General features: G+C 47.0%; 1 protein-coding gene across 1 annotated transcript in view; it reads left to right on the top strand.

The window, feature by feature from the left end:
* LOC141796018 (uncharacterized) overlaps positions 1-19,547 on the top strand; it is a 37,083-nt gene that overhangs the window by 11,086 nt on the left and 6,450 nt on the right. Inside the window, exons 5-10 of the mRNA XM_074676878.1 lie at positions 2,563-2,745; positions 6,589-6,633; positions 7,143-7,265; positions 7,481-7,492; positions 14,483-14,569; positions 18,725-18,797. Coding sequence (XP_074532979.1) covers positions 2,563-2,745; positions 6,589-6,633; positions 7,143-7,265; positions 7,481-7,492; positions 14,483-14,569; positions 18,725-18,797 — 523 coding nt within the window. The remainder of the gene's footprint in view (positions 1-2,562; positions 2,746-6,588; positions 6,634-7,142; positions 7,266-7,480; positions 7,493-14,482; positions 14,570-18,724; positions 18,798-19,547) is intronic.

The following is a 19,547-nucleotide window of genomic DNA, read 5'->3' as shown; positions in this document are numbered from 1 at the left end:
CGAATCTGATTTGAATCACAAAAAAATAAAAATAAAACTGGAATAAATACGGATCAAATCCAGTTTAAATGTTGATAAAATCTGGAATGGTTTTGGATCAAATCTTATTTGACTCTGGATCAAATTTTGATCGAATCTTGTTTAAGTCACGATATATAATCTGGAATAGATCTGGATGAAACTCAGTTTAAATGTCAATCAAATCTGGGATGGATCTGGATCAAATCTCATTTGAATCTGGATCAAATCCGGATCAAATCTGGATCAAATCTGGATCAAATCTGGATCAAATCTGGATCATATCAGGTTAAAATCTGAATAAAATCTGGAATAAATCTGGATCAAATCTGGTTTAAATCCTGATTAAAAAAAAAAAAACTAGAATAAATCTGGGTCAAATCTTGATACAATCTGGAATAAATCTGGGTCAGATCTTGATAAAACCTGGAATAAATCTGGATCAAATCCAGTTTAGATCTTGATCAAAAAAAAAAAAAAAAATCTGGAATACATCTGGATTATCTCTGGGATAAACTCTGAGCAGGAAGTTTCCTGAAGTCAGGAAGTTTTTATTGTTTTAATAAAGCGTGAGGCTCCTGAAGGATGAACTGAATCAATCTGACGGCTCCACGTGTTTGATAAAGATTCCTCCTCATGGTGTGTGTCCACCTCTTAGAACAGCTAAACATCACTCTGTGTGTGTGTGTGTGTGTGTGTGTGTGTGTGTGTGTGTGTGTGTGTGTGTGTGTGTGTGTGTGTGTGTGTGTGTGTGTGTGTGTGTGTGTGTGTGTGTGTGTGTGGGGACAGCAGTGGCTGGTAATGAGCTCTCAGGGGACTCTGGTCCAGAGTTAGAGGACCGTCCTGCTCTGTGAGATGTTAAACTGTCTCCAGCTGCTCCTGATTGTAGTCAACAGCTCGGCGGCCGCGGCGAAGACGAGCGCGTCTTTCAGGAGGAGACGAAGGATCTGCAGAGACGTAAACACTCTCTCATATGCTAATTCCCGGGGCCTGGGCGCCGTCTGAGCGACGCAGAGGAGATTGGAAGTGATGTGAGCCGGTTTGAAGCGTGTTGAGTTCACGCTGAGGAGAGTGTGTGACTATTCCTGGTGTTTCACGTCTGTTCCAGTCAAACACACGCTAACAGCGAGAGGACAGGTGTGTTCATGTTTCATCTGCAGGTACAGGGACGAGAAGGAGATCTAAACTCCTCAGAGTGAAAACTCCTCCACCCTCAGCAGCAGCAGCTCAGGCTGAAACAACATTTAACAGAAACCAGAGAAACACCAGGACACAGAAACACTTTAACCTGTCTGTCTGTGCTCACCTGTAGTCTCTGTGCTCACCTGTAGTCTGTGTGTGTGCTCACCTGTAGTCTGTGTGCTCACCTGTAGTCTGTGTGCTCACCTGTAGTCTCTGTGTGCTCACCTGAAGTCTCTGTGGGCTCACCTGTAGTCTGTGTATTCACCTGTAATCTGTGTGCTCACCTGTAGTCTCTGTGTGCTCACCTGTAGTCTGTGTATTCACCTGTAATCTGTGTGCTCACCTGTAGTCTCTGTGTGCTCACCTGTAGTCTCTGTGCTCACCTGTAGTCTGTGTGCTCACCTGTAGTCTGTGTGCTCACCTGTAGTCTGTGTGCTCACCTGAAGTCTCTGTGTGCTCACCTGTAGTCTGTGTGCTCACCTGTAGTCTGTGTGCTCACCTGAAGTCTCTGTGTGCTCACCTGTAGTCTGTGTGTGTGCTCACCTGTAGTCTGTGGGCTCACCTGTAGTCTGTGTGCTCACCTGTAGTCTGTGTGCTCACCTGTAGTCTGGGTGCTCACCTGTAGTCTGTGTGCTCACCTGAAGTCTCTGTGTGCTCACCTGTAGTCTGTGTGTGTGCTCACCTGTAGTCTGTGTGCTCACCTGTAGTCTGTGTGCTCACCTGTAGTCTCTGTGCTCACCTGTAGTCTCTGTGCTCACCTGAAGTCTCTGTGTGCTCACCTGTAGTCTGTGTGTGTGCTCACCTGTAGTCTGTGTGCTCACCTGTAGTCTGTGTGTGTGCTCACCTGTAGTCTGTGTGCTCACCTGTAGTCTTTGTGTGTGCTCACCTGTAGTCTGTGTGCTCACCTGTAGTCTGTGTGCTCACCTGTAGTCTGTGTGCTCACCTGTAATCTGTGTGCTCACCTGTAATCTGTGTGCTCACCTGTAGTCTGTGTGCTCACCTGTAGTCTCTGTGCTCACCTGTAGTCTCTGTGCTCACCTGTAGTCTCTGTGCTCACCTGTAGTCTCTGTGCTCACCTGTAGTCTCTCTGTGCTCACCTGTAGTCTCTGTGCTCACCTGTAGTCTCTGTGCTCACCTGTAGTCTGTGTGCTCACCTGTAGTCTGTGTGCTCACCTGTCAGGTTCTGTAGAGTTTTTTTGAAGCCCAGGTATCGAGGCCCAAACCAACCCTTATCAGACGGAGTTTGTTCAGATCCAAACCATGTCCTCCTCCTTTGTACCTGAGATGTTGGTTCTGGTTCTGTTTCTTCTCTGATGTCCTGGTCTCCTCTGAACAGTCTGGATCTGTCTCCTGTGTTTTCAGTCCCAGCGCCCTGCATCGGCTCCTGGACCCCCAGAGTCTGTAGTGGACCTGTCGGACCCCCTGAGACCCCCTGCAGACCAGGTGAGCTGCAGCAGTGATGGAGGAGACGCCCCCTGCTGTGACCAGCTGTCTCTGAGGAGCGACTCCATCTCTCTGACCAGCGAGAGGACCACATCCAGGACCGTGAGTCTGAGAGACCATCCTGAGTCTGACTGGTTCAGTCCAGGTCCAAGGACTCTCCTGTGAACTACTCTGAACTACTGTCAACTACTCTAAACTACAGTCAACTGCTGTATACTACACTAAACTACTGTGAACTGCTATAAACTAAAGTATCCTACACTCAACTACAGTATCCACTGTGAACTACAGTATACTACTCTAAACTACATTAACCACGGTAAACTACAGTAAACTATACCTAACTACAGTAAACTACTGTAAATCACAGTATACTACACTAAACTGCATTAACTACTGTTAACTACAGAATACTTCACCAGACTTAACTACGGTATCCACTGTGAACTACAGTATACTACACTAAACTACAGTAAACTACAGTAAACTATACCTAACTACAGTCAACTACTGTAAATCACAGTATGCTACACTAAACTGCATTAACTACTGTTAACTACAGAATACTTCACCAGACTTAACTACGGTATCCACTGTGAACTACAGTACACTACACAAAACTACAGTCAAACACTGTTAACTACAGTATACTACACTAAACTACAGTTATCTACTGTTAACTACAGTATACTACATGAAACTACAGTTATCTACCGTTAATTACTCTAAACGTCAGTAAACTACAGGAAACTACCACAAACTACAGAAACAACAGGGAAGTTCTATAAACTACAGGAAACTACAGTTTTAGTCTCTCCTGGTCTGTCAGGGATCAAACCAGAACAGTTAGTGGACTCTCTCTGGTCCATGGGGGGTCAGGGTCTGTGGTCTGCGTCTGTGAAGCTGCTGCTGCAGAGGACTGTGAAAAATGGTCTTTATCTTTCTATCTGCTGTAAGGTAGACACACACACACACACACACACACACACACACACACACACACACACACACACACACACACACACACACACACACACACACACACACACAGGTCTGAGCTCATCGTCTCAGATTCGATCAGTTTTTCGGTCTTTGAGGACGAACATGAACCTGTTATGATCTGGTCTCAATGGTTCTGCTCTGTGTGTGTGTGTGTGTGTGTGTGTGTGTGTGTGTGTGTGTGTGTGTGTGTGTGTGTGTGTGTGTGTGTGTGTGTGTGTGTGTGTGTGTGTGTGTGTGTGTGTGTGTGTGTGTGTTTGTGTGTGTGTGTGTGTCTCTGGCCCCTGACCCTCTCCGCGTGGCGTGGTGCAGCTAACAAAGCGTTAGCGTGGCTCTGATGGCCTCATCTCGTGGTCAGAGCGGTCTCTTTGTGGTCGGGTCAGTCGGGGAATAAGGAGCCCTTCGCCGCTCGCTGTAATCATAATTCCTTTGACCTCTGGTGACCCTGCGGCGCTCAGACGGCGAGGTTCACGCTGTCGAACAGGCGGCTCCTTTCACGCCGCCGCTCGCCCACAAATGGCTTTTCATCTGTGCCACAATCAGACGGCGGCGGCGTGCGTGAATGAGAGGGAGATTACACCAGGACCTCCTCCTCCTCCTCCTCCTCCTCCTCCTCCTCCTCCTCCTCCTCCTCCTCCTCCTCCTCCTCCTCCTCTCACAGCCTCAGAAAAGTCTGATACCCTCAGACTCAGCCCTGAAGCCTCGTTAATATGCAAATTAGAGGAAGATGGATCATTAGAGGAGGGGGGGGGGGGGAGGGGGGAGGAGGGGATCAGACGCAGATAAAGAATCATCTCTGAGCTACCAGAGACCTGGTCCCTCACACAGAGACCTGGTCCCTCAGACAGAGACCTGGTCCCTCACACAGAGACCTGGTTCCTCACACAGAGACCTGGTCCCTCACACAGAGACCTGGTCCCTCAGACAGAGACCTGGTCCCTCACACAGAGACCTGGTCCCTCAGACTCTGCAGAGACCAGGGTCTGTGTAGTCTCTGGAGCTGACCCCCCTGAGGACTCACCCTTTTAGCAGGTTTCACCTCAAAGGTCCTGACTCTTCCTCTCAGACTCTTGCTGGTCTCAGATCAGACCTCTTCCTGTGAGGGGGCCGGTCTGAGGTGACCCTGGTCTGTGAGGAGCAGACGGAGAGACTGACCACAGCAAGACCAGACTCAGAGAAGGTCAAAGGTCAAAGATGAAACCAAAGTGTTTGGGTCTGAGGAGAGATGGATCTGAGTTCTGATCCACTTTGGATCAACACTCCTGGACCGGATCTTGGTTCCTCTGGACTGTGGGTTCAACGTGCTTCATGTTCCTGAAGATGGAGGTGGGGATAAAGATGAAGATGACGATGAAGAAGAGGATAAAGATGAGGATGAGGATGAGGATGAAGATGAAGATGGATATGGAGAAACTGATGAAGACAAAGGTGGAGATGAAGATGAAGATGAAGATGAGGATGAAGCTGATGATGAAGATGAAGATGAGGATGAAGCTGATGATGAAGCTGAGGATGAGGATGAAGCTGATGATGAAGATGAAGATGAGGATGAAGCTGATGATGAAGCTGAGGATGAGGATGAAGCTGATGATGAAGCTGAGGATGAGGATGAAGCTGATGATGAAGATGAGGATGAAGCTGATGATGAAGACAAAGGTGGAGATGAAGCTGAAGCTGAAGATGAGGATGAGGATGAAGATGAAGATGAAGCTGAAGCTGAAGATGAGGATAAAGATGAGGATAAAGATGAGGATGAAGATGAGGATGAAGATGAAAGTGATGAGGCGGGAACAGAGCAGACCTGTCTGTGAGCTCATTACGGCGCAGAGAGCCGACCCCTCCAATCTGCTGCGTGACTGAACAAAGGCGTCGGCGCTCTGATGAAAGCGCCACGTCTCTCTGAAGACGCCGAGCGCCGCCTTCCTCTCCTCAAACGGCTTTTCAGGATTTAACAGATTCATCAGATTTTAAACTCTGACGCTCCTTCAGGGACGAGCACAGCCACTACGAGTTAACACAACAATAACACAACCATCGCACAACCATTACACAATGATCGCACAACAGACACACAACAAACACACAACAAACACACAACAGACACACAACAGACACACAACAAACACACAACAAACACACAACAGACACACAACAGACACACAACAAACAAAGAGCAACGGCAGACTGCTAAACTATCACCAAGATCATCATTGATGAACACACCATCCTCTGAGGACACACACACACACACACACACACACACACACACACACACACACACACACACACACACACACACACACACACACACACACACACACACACTCATGTTGAACGCCCACTGACCACAGAGAGGAAACACTGATCTAAACCTTTATATTTACATCACTTTATATAAACATCAGTTTGTTTTTACAGAGAAAACATAAATTTAAACCATCAGTTTATATCAGTTTATAATCAGCTCATTATTTAAATGTTTACCTTCAGTCACATGTACACCTTAAACACTGACATCACTTTATGTTTTCATCTTTTCTTCATGTTTACATCTCTTTATATCAACACCTGAACTTTTTATTTACAGGAGTTTATTTTAACATCTACACTTTATGGTTACCTGTTTTCTCTTTTTTTATTATTGTTTTTATGCTGTTAGAATAGAATAGGATAGAAAAGAATAGAATTGAATAGAATGGATTAAGATAGAATGGAATACAATAGAATGGAAAAGAAAAGAAAACTTGATTGATCCCAAACTGGGAAGTTGTTGTTTTCAGCAGTAATCCTCAGTTAAACGACATTTAATGGGAACATGTTAAATAAACACACCACATATGAGAAAAATAACCTGAGCCGTGACCTGAAAGTTAGAATGTAAAGAATGTTAATGTTTGATGTTTGTTGTTTATGTTTATGATGTTGTTGTTGTTGATGATGTTTCAGAGCGAGGAGGACGACAGCAGGAGCGTAGCTGCGTCTTCAGTCATGGTGAGTTAGAGACAAAGTTCAGATAAACAAAGTTTGAGGCTCCTGTTGTTTCTGTGTGTGTGTGTGTGTGTGTGTGTGTGTGTGTGTGTGTGTGTGTGTGTGTGTGGGCGCCCTGCCGTCCTGCAGCCTGTATAAACAGACCGTCTCCCTCCATGCTGTTCCCATGGTGATATCCCATAATAGCTGTGTCCCCCCTCCTGATTGGCTGTCAGCCTCCCTCTGCCCGCCGTGTGACGGGGCGCAGCAGGACCCTCTCAGCGTGCTCAGAGCTCTTAGGAAATCACCTGGAGGCCTCAGGTAGCCCCGCCCCCCAACCTGTCTGAGCGATACTGTTAATAAACCATGTGATTTAGACACTTCTCCTCGCCATGACACTCTGAAGGATCTGCCTGTGAGGAGAAAGATCTGTACTAAAACCAGTCCCTGTTCCCCGAGTCTAAGACCTGTACTGAAACCAGTCCCTGTTCCCCGAGTCACAGACCTGTACTGAACCCGGTCTCTGTCCTCAGTCCCTGTTCCACCGCGTGCAGCTGGATCCTCTGGAGAGGGAGTGGTTGAAGAGCTCAGCGCTGGGAAACATGGCTGCTCAGAGCCGCCTGCTGGCCCAGGAGCCAAACCTGGTCATGAAGAAGGTACAAACACAGATCCTGAACCCGGTGACATCAGAGACCATTACAGACGAGACTGACAGGCTCTGACTCTGTCTCCTCTAGTTAGTGTCCCCTAGATTAACAATGAATAACTGTTCTGTTTCTGTGTGTGTGTGTGTGTGTGTGTGTGTGTGTGTGTGTGTGTGTGTGTGTGTGTGTGTGTGTGTGTGTGTGTGCTTACTCCAAACCCTCCTCAGGACTTCATCACGGTAAGTCAAACAGGAGGCTGTTAGTGAGGCTAACTCTGTTAATGTTAGTCTGATGTAAGTCCGATTAAAATCTGATGTTAGTCTAATGAAAATCTGATGTTAGTCCGATTAAAATCTGATGTTAGTCTAATGAAAATCTGATGTTAGTCTGATTAAAATCTGATGTTAGTCTGATGTTAGTCTGATTAAAATCTTATGTTAGTCTGATTAAAATCTTATGTTAGTCTGATGTTAGTCTGATTAAAATCTTATGTTAGTCTGATGTTATTCTGATGGTAGTCTGATTAAAATCTGATGTTAGTCTGATTAAAATCTGATGTTAGTCTGATTAAAATCTGATGTTGGTCTGATGTTAGTCTGATGGTAGTCTGATTAAAATCTTATGTTAGTCTGATGTTAGTCTGATGGTAGTCTGATTAAAATCTGATGTTAGTCTGATTAAAATCTGATGTTGGTCTGATGTTAGTCTGATGGTAGTCTGATTAAAATCTTATGTTAGTCTGATGTTAGTCTGATGGTAGTCTGATTAAAATCTTATGTTAGTCTGATGTTAGTCTGTTTAAAATCTGATGTTAGTCTAGCCTCATAAAGAGAACCCTGACCCTATAAAGAGAACCCTGACCCTATTAAGAGAACCCTGATCCTATAAAGAGAACCCTGACCTCATTAAGAGAACCTTGTCCCCTGACCGAACCTCGGCAAACAGAACCAATTCTGCAGTGTTCATGTCATACATGTAACATGTCATAATGCTCAGGTGGATCTTCAGGTCTTGGTTCTAGTGGTTTCTGTGGCTCTGTCCGTCCTCCATGTGTTAGGAAGGTTGGTTCTCTCCTCTCTGAGCTTCACGGCGTCAGGAACTTTTTAAGTTCGTCACTGAAACCAGTTTTTAAAGGTTGTAGCTGCAGCAGCTCAAAGCCTCTCAGACCCTCAGGGTGGGCTGATCCGGTCTGTAGTTAGTCCTCTGGGGACCCCAGGCTGATGAGGCAGAGATAACGGATCAGATTAATCTCAGCCTGAGCGCTCTGATCAGCAGCTCCGTGTTAAATCTGTCCTCAGCGGCTGGACGCGCGGCGCTCGCTGAAAAACCATCCACACGTCAGGGAGACGATTGGCTTAAGGACGTTAAACGCTCAGAGAGCCGTCAACAAGTTCCTGATCAGGTTAGAGGAGAGAGGAGAAAGAGGAGAAAAGAGGAGAAAGAGGAGGGAGGGACAGAGGAGAAAGAGGAGGGATGATCCTGAAAGTTATCAGATCAACATCACTTAACACTTTTTAATCCAACACACACACACACACACACACACACACACACACACACACACACACACACACACACACACACACACACACACACACACACACACACACACACACACACACAGCAGACCTGTGTATTTCTGTCTTCATGTTAAAGTGTTTAAAGGTTTCCTCTAAGTCTGGTTTCAGTTTTTACAGACGAGTGTCCAATGTTAGATACACGCTGTGATGTCACACGTGGTGTGTGTGTAGATGTGATGTCATGTGGCCGTATGTGATGTTAGAACATTGAGTCTGTCTCTTTAAACCCCCCATCCCCACCATTCCGGAACCTAGAGTTCTAGAATCCTCCTTTGCTGTTGCCATAAATCAAAGTTGTGTTTTTCTGTTTTAACCCTTCAGAGGAGATTCATCAACTTGTGATGTCACCGTTTGAGCAGATCCTGTGTTGATCTCACAACTTTTTGTCCTTGATTCATCCATGAATTAATTTTCTGTCTCTGTCTTTGTCTCTCCGTGGACCCGTGTCTCTCTGTGGACCCGTGTCTCTCCGTGGACCTGGTCTTGCTGTGGACCTGGTCTTGCTGTGGACCTGGTCTCTCTGTGGACCTGGTCTTGCTGTGGACCTGGTCTTGCTGTGGACCTGGTCTTGCTGTGGACCCGTGTCTCTCCTGAAGGGGGTGAGTTGTTGTTTCTTTTTGCCGTGTGTAACGAATCAGCTGAACAACAAGGGCTCACATCACACTGACTCCAGCTTTAATTAGCTCTGGGCTGATCTCTCTCTCTCTCACACACACACACACACACTCCTCACCTCCCTCTCTCTGGGACGTGGTGGATGTTTAGAAGCTCTCGGAGGCGGTGGGGGTGGGGGTGGGGGTGGGGGTGGAGGCTGGAACAGGAGGTGTTGTTGTAAACGCTCGTCATGTAAATGGATTCACACCAACGTCCACTTTCCTGGCATGTTTGTTCAGCGAGTGAGCGGAGGGAGGGCGTCCTGACAGCAGGAAACACCTGACACCATGCTCAATATGGTCAACACACACACACACACACACACACACACACACACACACACACACACTCACACACACACACACACACACACACACACACACACACACACACACACACACACACACACACACACACACACAACACACTCAGGTATTTATATCAGCTCTGCAGACAGCAACATTAGACACGGCTCTGAGGGGTCTACCACGCACACGTCCAGGGGCTGGAAGGACGAGGTCAATTACACAAACAGACACAACCACACAGATAAACAACACAACAAAAGGCAGAAAGATAACAACGAAGATTAAAAAAGACAAACCAAACAACAAACAAGATAAAGAAAACAACAGCAAAGATTAACAAAAAACTTAAAAAACAAAACAAAACAAAAAGTAACAAAGAGACAGAAACAAAAACAGATGAACAAAAAAACATGGAGTAAAATAAACATCAAAACATTATAAAAACACAAAAAAGGATAACAAAGGGAGATAAAACAACAAATATAAACAAAACAGAAACAAAGGAACAAAAACTCAAATATGAAACAAAAACTTTAAAATGACAAAAACACAGGATGAGGTGAAACAGACAAACACACAAACCGAGACAGAGAAACCACCCCGTTCAGTGCGTCACAGAGCGTCACAGAGCGTCACAGAGCGTCACAGAGCGTTACAGAGCGTCACAGAGCGTCACAGAGCGTCACAGAGCGTCACAGAGTTTTACAGAGCGTCACAGAGTTTTACAGAGCGTCACAGAGCGTTACAGAGCGTCACAGAGCGTCACAGAGCGTCACAGAGTTTTACAGAGCGTCACAGAGCGTTCCAGAGCGTCACAGAGCGTCACAGAGCGTCACAGAGCGTCACAGAGCGTCACAGAGCGTCACAGAGCGTCACAGAGTTTTACAGAGCGTCACAGAGCGTCACAGAGCGTCACAGAGTTTTACAGAGTGTCACAGAGCGTCACAGAGCGTCACAGAGTTTTACAGAGCGTCACAGAGCGTCACAGAGCGTTACAGAGCGTCACAGAGCGTCACAGAGCGTCACAGAGTTTTACAGAGCGTCACAGAGCGTCACAGAGTTTTACAGAGCGTCACAGAGCGTTACAGAGCGTCACAGAGCGTCACAGAGTTTTACAGAGCGTCACAGAGCGTCACAGAGCGTTACAGAGCGTCACAGAGCGTCACAGAGCGTTACAGAGTTTTACAGAGCGTTACAGAGCGTCACAGAGCGTCACAGAGCGTCACAGAGCGTCACAGAGTTTTACAGAGCGTTACAGAGCGTCACAGAGCGTCACAGAGCGTCACAGAGCGTTACAAAGCGTCACAGAGCGTCACAGAGTGTCACAGAGCGTCACAGAGCGTCACAGAGCGTCACAGAGTTTTACAGAGCGTCACAGAGCGTCACAGAGCGTCACAGAGCGTCACAGAGCGTCACAAAGCGTCACAGAGCGTCACAGAGCGTCACAGAGCGTCACAGAGTTTTACAGAGCGTCACAGAGCGTCACAGAGCGTCACCGAGTTTTACAGAGTTTTACAGAGCGTCACAGAGCGTCACAGAGCGTCACAGAGTGTCACAGAGCGTTACAGAGCGTCACAGAGCGTCACAGAGCGTCACAGAGCGTCACAGAGCGTTACAGAGCGTCACAGAGTGTCACAGAGCGTTACAGAGCGTCACAGAGCGTCACAGAGTGTCACAGAGCGTCACAGAGCGTCACAGAGCGTTACAGAGCGTCACAGAGCGTCACAGAGCGTTACAGAGCGTCACAGAGCGTCACAGAGCGTTACAGAGCGTCACAGAGCGTCACAGAGTGTCACAGAGCGTCACAGAGCGTTACAGAGCGTTACAGAGCGTCACAGAGCGTCACAGAGCGTCACAGAGCGTCACAGAGTTTTACAGAGCGTCACAGAGCGTCACAAAGCGTCACAGAGCGTCACAGAGTGTCACAGAGCGTCACAGAGCGTTACAGAGCGTCACAGAGTGTCACAGAGCGTCACAGAGCGTTACAGAGCGTCACAGAGCGTCACAGAGCGTCACAGAGCGTTACAGAGCGTCACAGAGCGTCACAGAGCGTCACAGAGTTTTACAGAGCGTCACAGAGCGTCACAGAGCGTCACAGAGCGTCACAGAGCGTCACAGAGCGTCACAGAGTTTTACAGAGCGTCACAGAGCGTCACAGAGCGTCACAGAGCGTCACAGAGCGTCACAGAGTTTTACAGAGCCAGGGCCGGTGAGCAGGTCACGGTTTGTACCGGGTCACTGAGACACCCCCCAGGGGACAGGTGTCCGTCATGTTAGGAAACGTGTGAAAGGGTTTCCTGCTGAGTCTGTGGCTCCTCCTGCTCCTCCTGCTCCTCCTGCTCCTCCTGCTCCTCCTGCTCCTCCTGCTCCACCTAGGAGTGAGTCAGCTTCATTTAAAGGTGGATTCTGTGTTTTTAGGTCTTACTGAGGTTTAAACCTGCACAGGTTTCTGTTTTCAGAGCTGAACAACAACAACAACGACGACAACAACAACAACACGGCCAACACCTCACAGCTCCTAATATCACTGCTGTCAGCCGCCGGTGTGTGTGTGTGTGTGTGTGTGTGTGTGTGTGTGTGTGTGTGTGTGTGTGTGTGTGTGTGTGTGTGTGTGTGTGTGTGTGTGGCTCAGGTGGAGCGCGCTCAGTAAGCAGCGGAAGAGGCCGGCGGGCGAGGGGGGGTTCAGTTAGCACCTGCTAATGAAAACTGTGGCTGTTGAAGCAGCTTGGCAGCCCCCCTCCAACCCCAGCAGTCTGCCTGAATCAACACACACACACACACACACACACACACACACACACACACACACACACAGAGGAGTGTGTGAGCCAGCTGATCTGACTGAGGTGGACTCTCTCTGACTCTGGTCTGAAGTTTGGTTTCTCAGGTGTTAAAGTCAGAAACTAACTCCTCTGTGTTTTTCCTCCCTTTAAAAACTCGCGGACTGTTTCCAGTTTGTAAGTTCACTCTGTGTTTGTAGTGATGTCATGGTGTTAGCACTTTCTGTTAGCATTAGCATCCTTTTTATTGTCCTTTCCTGATACAGAACAGTGTGTGTGGTGTCTTAGCCCTGGAGTCCTGTCTTTGTTGGTCTGAGTCTTTACATGAGTTAGTGATAAAAACTAAGCTGGATCACGATCCTTCCTCTGAGATCCAAAGACACTGAAAATGAAAAACGCTGGGACACAGAGACACTAGGAAACTGAGCCGATGAGACACTGAGAAACTGAGACACTGAGACACTGAGACACTGAGACACTCTGATACTGAGAAACTGAGACACTGAGACGTTGAGACACTGAGACACTGAGACACTGAGTAATTGAGACACTGAGACAGTGAGATGCTGAGACACTGAGACAGTGAGACGTTTAGACACTGAGACGCTGAGACACTGAGACGCTGAGTTACTGAGACGTTGAGACACTGAGACGTTGAGACACTGAGATGTTAAGACACTGTGACACTGAGACAGTGAGACACTGAGATTCTGAGACACTCTGATACTGAGAAACTGAGACACTGAGACGTTTAGACACTGAGACACTGAGACGCTGAGTTACTGAGACGTTGAGACACTGAGACGTTGAGACACTGAGATGTTGAGACACTGAGACACTGAGATTCTGAGACACTGAGACACTGAGACACTGAGATGTTGAGACACTGAGACACTGAGATTCTGAGACACTGAGACAGTGAGACACTGAGATTCTGAGACACTGAGACACTGAGATGTTGAGACACTGAGACATGGCAGCTTCAGACGTTTGGGGACACACTGGGTCTAAAATCAAACACAGAGTCAGAGACACGCTGTTCTTCAGAAACGAACTCAGAGCAGATGAGCTTGAGTTTCCTGAGCAGCAGCTCTGAGCCGCTCTGAGCTCAGAGGGAAATTTACCTCCTGCAGATTCAGTTTAACAGGAAGTTACTCTGAAACCTCTCTAAAGATAGAAACTGTAACGAGATCGTCTTTAATTTGACAAACATTACTCTTTGAGTTGTCAAACGTGTGCAGGAATGAAACAAAGCCGTGTGGAGGAGAGCTTTCTGCAGAGGAGGGAGGAGACATGAGGCTGGGCACGTTAACGAACCAAATTTAGATCATTAAAAAAAAACATCCAAAGGTTTTTTTTCCTTTATCTAAAAGCTTTAACCTCAGACAGAGCCGGGGTTTATAACCACCTCTGTGCTTTATTCTCTCTTCCTCTGAGCGTATTAGATTCATTTTCACCTGACAGCCTGACGAGAGCTGCTGAGAATTCATCTTAGTGAGCAGAAAAACTCACCGACTCCAGACTCAGGGTCCTCTGCTCCTCCTCTGCTCCCTCTGCTCCCTCTGCTCCCCCTCTGCTCACTGACTGCAGGGTTGCCATGTCTGCTTATTCTGAGCGGCTTTGGGCTGGTTTTTCTGTGAGGTCACTTTCAGAAAATCCATTTTATAAAAGGCAGCAACCACCCTGAGAAAGACAGAAACACACCTGTACCGTTTCAAAGTGCTACGGGCAGGGACGGTACCCCCCTCATTGGAAACGGTACGGTACAGATGCTCGGTACCTGGCAGTCAGTCTCAGTGCTCAACAGTAGCTTCAGTGTGTGTTTGTGTGTGTGTGTGTGTGTGTGTGTGTGTGTGTGTGTGTGTGTGTGTGTGTGTGTGTGTGTGTGTGTGTGTGTGTGTTTTCAGACGGCTCTTCACTGGGCCGCCAAGCAGGGCCGTCAGGAGGCCGTGGACATGATGCTTCGCTCTGGGGCCGACGTCAACGCCAGATCGGTGAGTGTGTGTGTGTGTGTGTGTGTGTGTGTGTGTGTGTGTGTGTGTGTGTGTGTGTGTGTGAGAACCACATCAACCAGTCTGAAGACAAATGTTTCTCCACACATGGGGTTAAAACCTGCTCCTCTTCCTCACTCTGCCTCCTTCTCGTCCGTGGTCCTCCTGGTGGTCTGTGTCCACACCAGCACGTGAGTGTATTTGTGACCCTGGTGGTCTCAATGATCCTCAGAGTGTGTGGCTCAGAGTGTGTGTAGCTCAGGGTGTGTGTAGCTCAGAGTGTGTGTAGCTCAGGGTGTGTGTAGCTCAGAGTGTGTAGCTCAGAGTGTGAAGCTCACAGTGTGTGTGTAGATTCCCTGAGTCCAGCTGTGAACTGAGTCTGATCCTCTCTCTGTCTCTGTCTGACCCTCCTGCTGCTGCTCTCCGTCTCTATGAAGGGGGTAAGTCTGTTTATGCTTGTTAAACAACACACACACACACACATACACACACACACACACACACACACACACACACACACACACACACACACACACACACACACACACTGTGTCAGACATATATGTGGGGGAGAGGGGCTGTCACAGTCCAACTGAGGATTCAACAACAAAAACACCCTTAAAACACAGCTATCTCACAGCTAACACTCTGCTAATACACAGCTAACACTCTGCTAATACACAGCTAACACTCTGCTAATACACAGCTAACACTCTGCTAATACACAGCTAATACACAGCTAACACTCAGCTAACACTCTGCTAATACACAGCTAACACTCTGCTAATACACAGCTAATACACAGCTAACACTCTGCTAATACACAGCTAACACTCTGCTAATACACAGCTAACACTCTGCTAAAACACAGCTAATACACAGCTAACACTCAGCTAATACACAGCTAATACACAGCTAACACTCTGCTAAAACACAGCTAATACACAGCTAACACTCTGCTAAAACACAGCTAATACACAGCTAACACTCAGCTAATACACAGCTAATACACAGCTAACACTCTGCTAAAACACAGCTAATACACAGCTAACACTCAGCTAATACACAGCTTATACACAGCTAACACTCTGCTAAAACACAGCTAATACACAGCTAACACTCAGCTAATACACAGCTTATACACAGCTAACACTCTGCTAACACTCAGCTAATACACAGCTAACACTCTGCTAAAACACAGCTAATACACAGCTAACACTCTGCTAATACACAGCTAATACACAGCTAACACTCTGCTAATACACAGCTAACACTCTGCTAATACACAGCTAACACTCTGCTAAAACACAGCTAATACACAGCTAACACTCAGCTAATACACAACTTATACACAGCTAACACTCGGCTAAAACACAGCTAATACACAGCTAACACTCGGCTAAAACACAGCTAATACACAGCTAACACTCTGCTAATACACAGCTAATACACAGCTAACACTCTGCTAATACACAGCTAATACACAGCTAACACTCTGCTAAAACACAGCTAATACACAGCTAACACTCTGCTAAAACACAGCTAATACACAGCTAACACTCTGCTAAAACAAAGCTAATACACAGCTAACACTCTGCTAAAACACAGCTAATACACAGCTAACACTCTGCTAAAACACAGCTAATACACAGCTAACACTCTACTTATACACCGCTAATACACAGCTAACATAAGCTAACTCACAGCTAACACTCTGCTAAAACACAGCGTATACACAGCTAACACTCTGCTAAAACACAGCTAATACACAGCTTACACTCTGCTAATGCACAGCTAATAGACAGCCAACACTCAGCTAACTCACAGCTAACACTCTGCTAAAACACAGCTAATAGACAGCTAACTCACAGCTAACACTCTGCTAATACACAGCTAATACACAGCTAACACTCTGCTTATACACAGCTAATAGACAGCTAACACTCAGCTAATACACAGCTAACACTCTGCTAATACACAGCTAATACACAGCTTACACTCAGCTAACACACAGCTTACACTCAGCTTACACACAGCTAACACTTAGCTAACACCCAGGTAACACTCATTCAATACAAAGCCAACACTCAGCTAACACCCAGCTAACACTCAGCTAATACAAAGCTAACACTCAGCTAACACACAGCTAACACTCAGCTAACACTCTGCTAACACTCAGCTAACACTCAGGTAACATAAGCTAACACTCAGCTAACACACAGCTAACACTCAGCTAACACTCTGCTAACACTCAGCTAACACTCAGGTAACATAAAGCTAACAATTAGCCAACACACAGCTATCACTCAGCTAGCACTTGGCTCACACACAGCTAACACGAAGCTAACACAAGGCTATCACGAAGCTAACACACAGCTAACACACAGCTAACACACAGCTAACACACAGCTAACACGAAGCTAACACGAAGCTAACACGAAGCTAATACACTTCTTATCTCATCTCGTCTGATCAAATCTAATCTCATTTGATCTGATCTCATCCTATTTATGAGTCTGAGAGATTCACACATCCAGACTGAGACAAACAGGTGTGTGTGTGTGTGTGTGTGTGTGTGTGTGTGTGTGTGTGTGTGTGTGTGTGTGTGTGTGTGTGTGTGTGTGTGTGTGTGAGCGTTTAGTCTGGATGTTTAGCGTCTATTTGTCCAAACATCAGAATCCTTCATGTTCAGCAGAAACTCACAGAAGACACTCGCCTCACAGTCACAGCCATCAGTGAACACACACACAGATGTGAAGTGTGTGTGCTGCTTGATTCTTGACACACAGACACACAGATGTGACGTGTGTGTGTGTGTGAAGCTGACAGGGCTCTGACAGTCCCTGTTTCAGACTTCAAACATCCTGGAGGGCTCGTTTAGCGTCACCATGAGACAAACTTCAGACTCGTCGTCTTAATCAGCCCCGACTTCAAACCGACTTCACTCCAACATCAAACCCACTTCACTCCAACATCAAACCCACTTCACTCCAACATCAAACCCACTTCACTCCGACATCAGTCCGACTTCAGGCCGTCTTCTGACTGTCAGTTAGCCGTGTTTAAGGAGCACTGACGGAGCGTCTGTTGAGCGTTTGCCGGGCTCTCTGACAGGATGACGGGTGGCTGGTCCTCAGGGACTCGTTGGTGTTAATGTGAACAAACGATGAAGACGAGGATGATGATGATAGGGGGGGGGGGGGGGGGGGGGGGGCGGCAGGCTGACGGCCGCTCAGAGGATCCTCAGTGACAGGTTTCTTCCTCCTCCTCCTCATCCTCTGCGCGCTCTGGTTCGTCTCCCAGCGACTGAGAGCTGATCACCTCAGAGTGATTTCAGAGAGCAGGTCCAGGATCCACTGAAGACCAGGATGCTCTGAGACCAGGACTCTGATCTCCCTGAGGGCCAGCACGGGGGTCCCATGAGTCCCCCTGAAGAGGTCACAAAGCTTGATGGGTAAAGGGATCAACAGGAGGCCATGTTAGCGCAGAGCCAGTCCTCTGGACTCGGGACAGTTTGTTTCTGTTGATCAGAAAGTTCATGAGCAGGGAGACCAGGTCCAGGACGGACAGGGTCCAAGGCCCCCGACAGATCCTTCTAGAAAAAGACCGTTCAGGAAAACTTAACAGATCTGACTTCGAAACAAAAACCAGATCCAAGTCTGAACGTTTCGTTTAGAAAAAAAAAGAAGAAGTCTAAAAAAAGTCAGCTCACCGTCTCTGTTTTTACCGCCCGGTTATTTTATCTCCGATAATAAAACGAAAACTTAAAATTATTCAAGACAATCAAAGAAAAGACTTTTAAAAGGAAAATATTCAGAAACTAAAGGAGGAAATATTTATGAAAAAGTGTTTTTTTTTTTTTGTGTCCAGCCTCAGCGAGCTGTCAGGGTCAGGTTCAGGAGTTCACCGTCACGTGCAGAGTTTGGAAACGTGTTTGTCTTTTTACTGTCCACTCTGAGTCACAACAACAAAACAATAACCAAAGAAAACAAAAAAATATAAAAAGAAATAATAAAAATATATGAAAAGTCCCAGAGCTCAGGCAAACTGAGCCGGTCGGGGTGAGGAGGATCTGAGACTGAGCAGGAACATGAACTCAGTCAGAGCGAACAGGTAAATCTGGAGAATCATCAAAGTTTAAACTCCGTCTGTTTCCAGGGTTACACCGCGCTCCACCTGGCCTCCATCCACGGACACCTGCACATCGTCCACGCCCTGATCCACACCTACAGTGAGTCCGCCCACCTCACACTCTGACCAATCAGATCACAGCAAACAGAGTCACACCTGTGATGAGGATGATGAAGATGAAGCTGAGCTGAAGAGTCTTCATCAGGAACGACTGAGGAGCAGAAACATGTCAGGATCACACGTCTCATACACACACACACACACACACACACACACACACACACACACACACACACACATACACACACATACATACACACATGAGTGTTTACATGTTCGTTTATATTTTATTCACAGGTCAAGGAAAAAACGGCGTGTGTGTGTGTGTGTGTGTGTGTGTGTGTGTGTGTGTGTGTGTGTGTGTGTGTGTGTGTGTGTGTGTTAGTGTGTGTGTGTGTGGATCAGATGGAGATTTTAAATTGATATTCAGTCGTTCAGGGACTCGTCTCCTCACGCCTCACAGACTCTGAGAGCTCAGAGAGCAGCCATGCAGATCTCTGCTGACACCTCGAGATCCACACACACCGGACTGACAGCTCCTGTCCACACACACATCTCATATACACACACACCTCACACACACTCAGTCAGGGGGAGGAGGGGCTGAGAGTTCACAGGTGCTAAAGACACACCTGAGCTGAGAGGAGCGGCCTTTTCATGGTCCACGCCCCTCATTTTGGGCCCAGTTAGTGACCGTCCTGTAAAGGTCAGCCTCTTGTCTTGGTTCCTCCTTAAAAACACGCAGGAGCTTCATTTGTCAGCACAGCTGTCAATCATCACCTTTATTATG

The sequence above is a fragment of the Halichoeres trimaculatus genome, unplaced genomic scaffold, assembly GCF_033239565.1.
Source record: "Halichoeres trimaculatus isolate MK-OKI-2021-1 unplaced genomic scaffold, fHalTri1.1 fHalTri1_scaffold_10, whole genome shotgun sequence".
NCBI classification, from domain to species: Eukaryota; Metazoa; Chordata; class Actinopteri; order Labriformes; family Labridae; genus Halichoeres; species Halichoeres trimaculatus.
The sequence above is the reverse complement of the archived record's forward strand: the minus strand, read 5'-3'. Positions and strand labels throughout refer to the sequence as shown.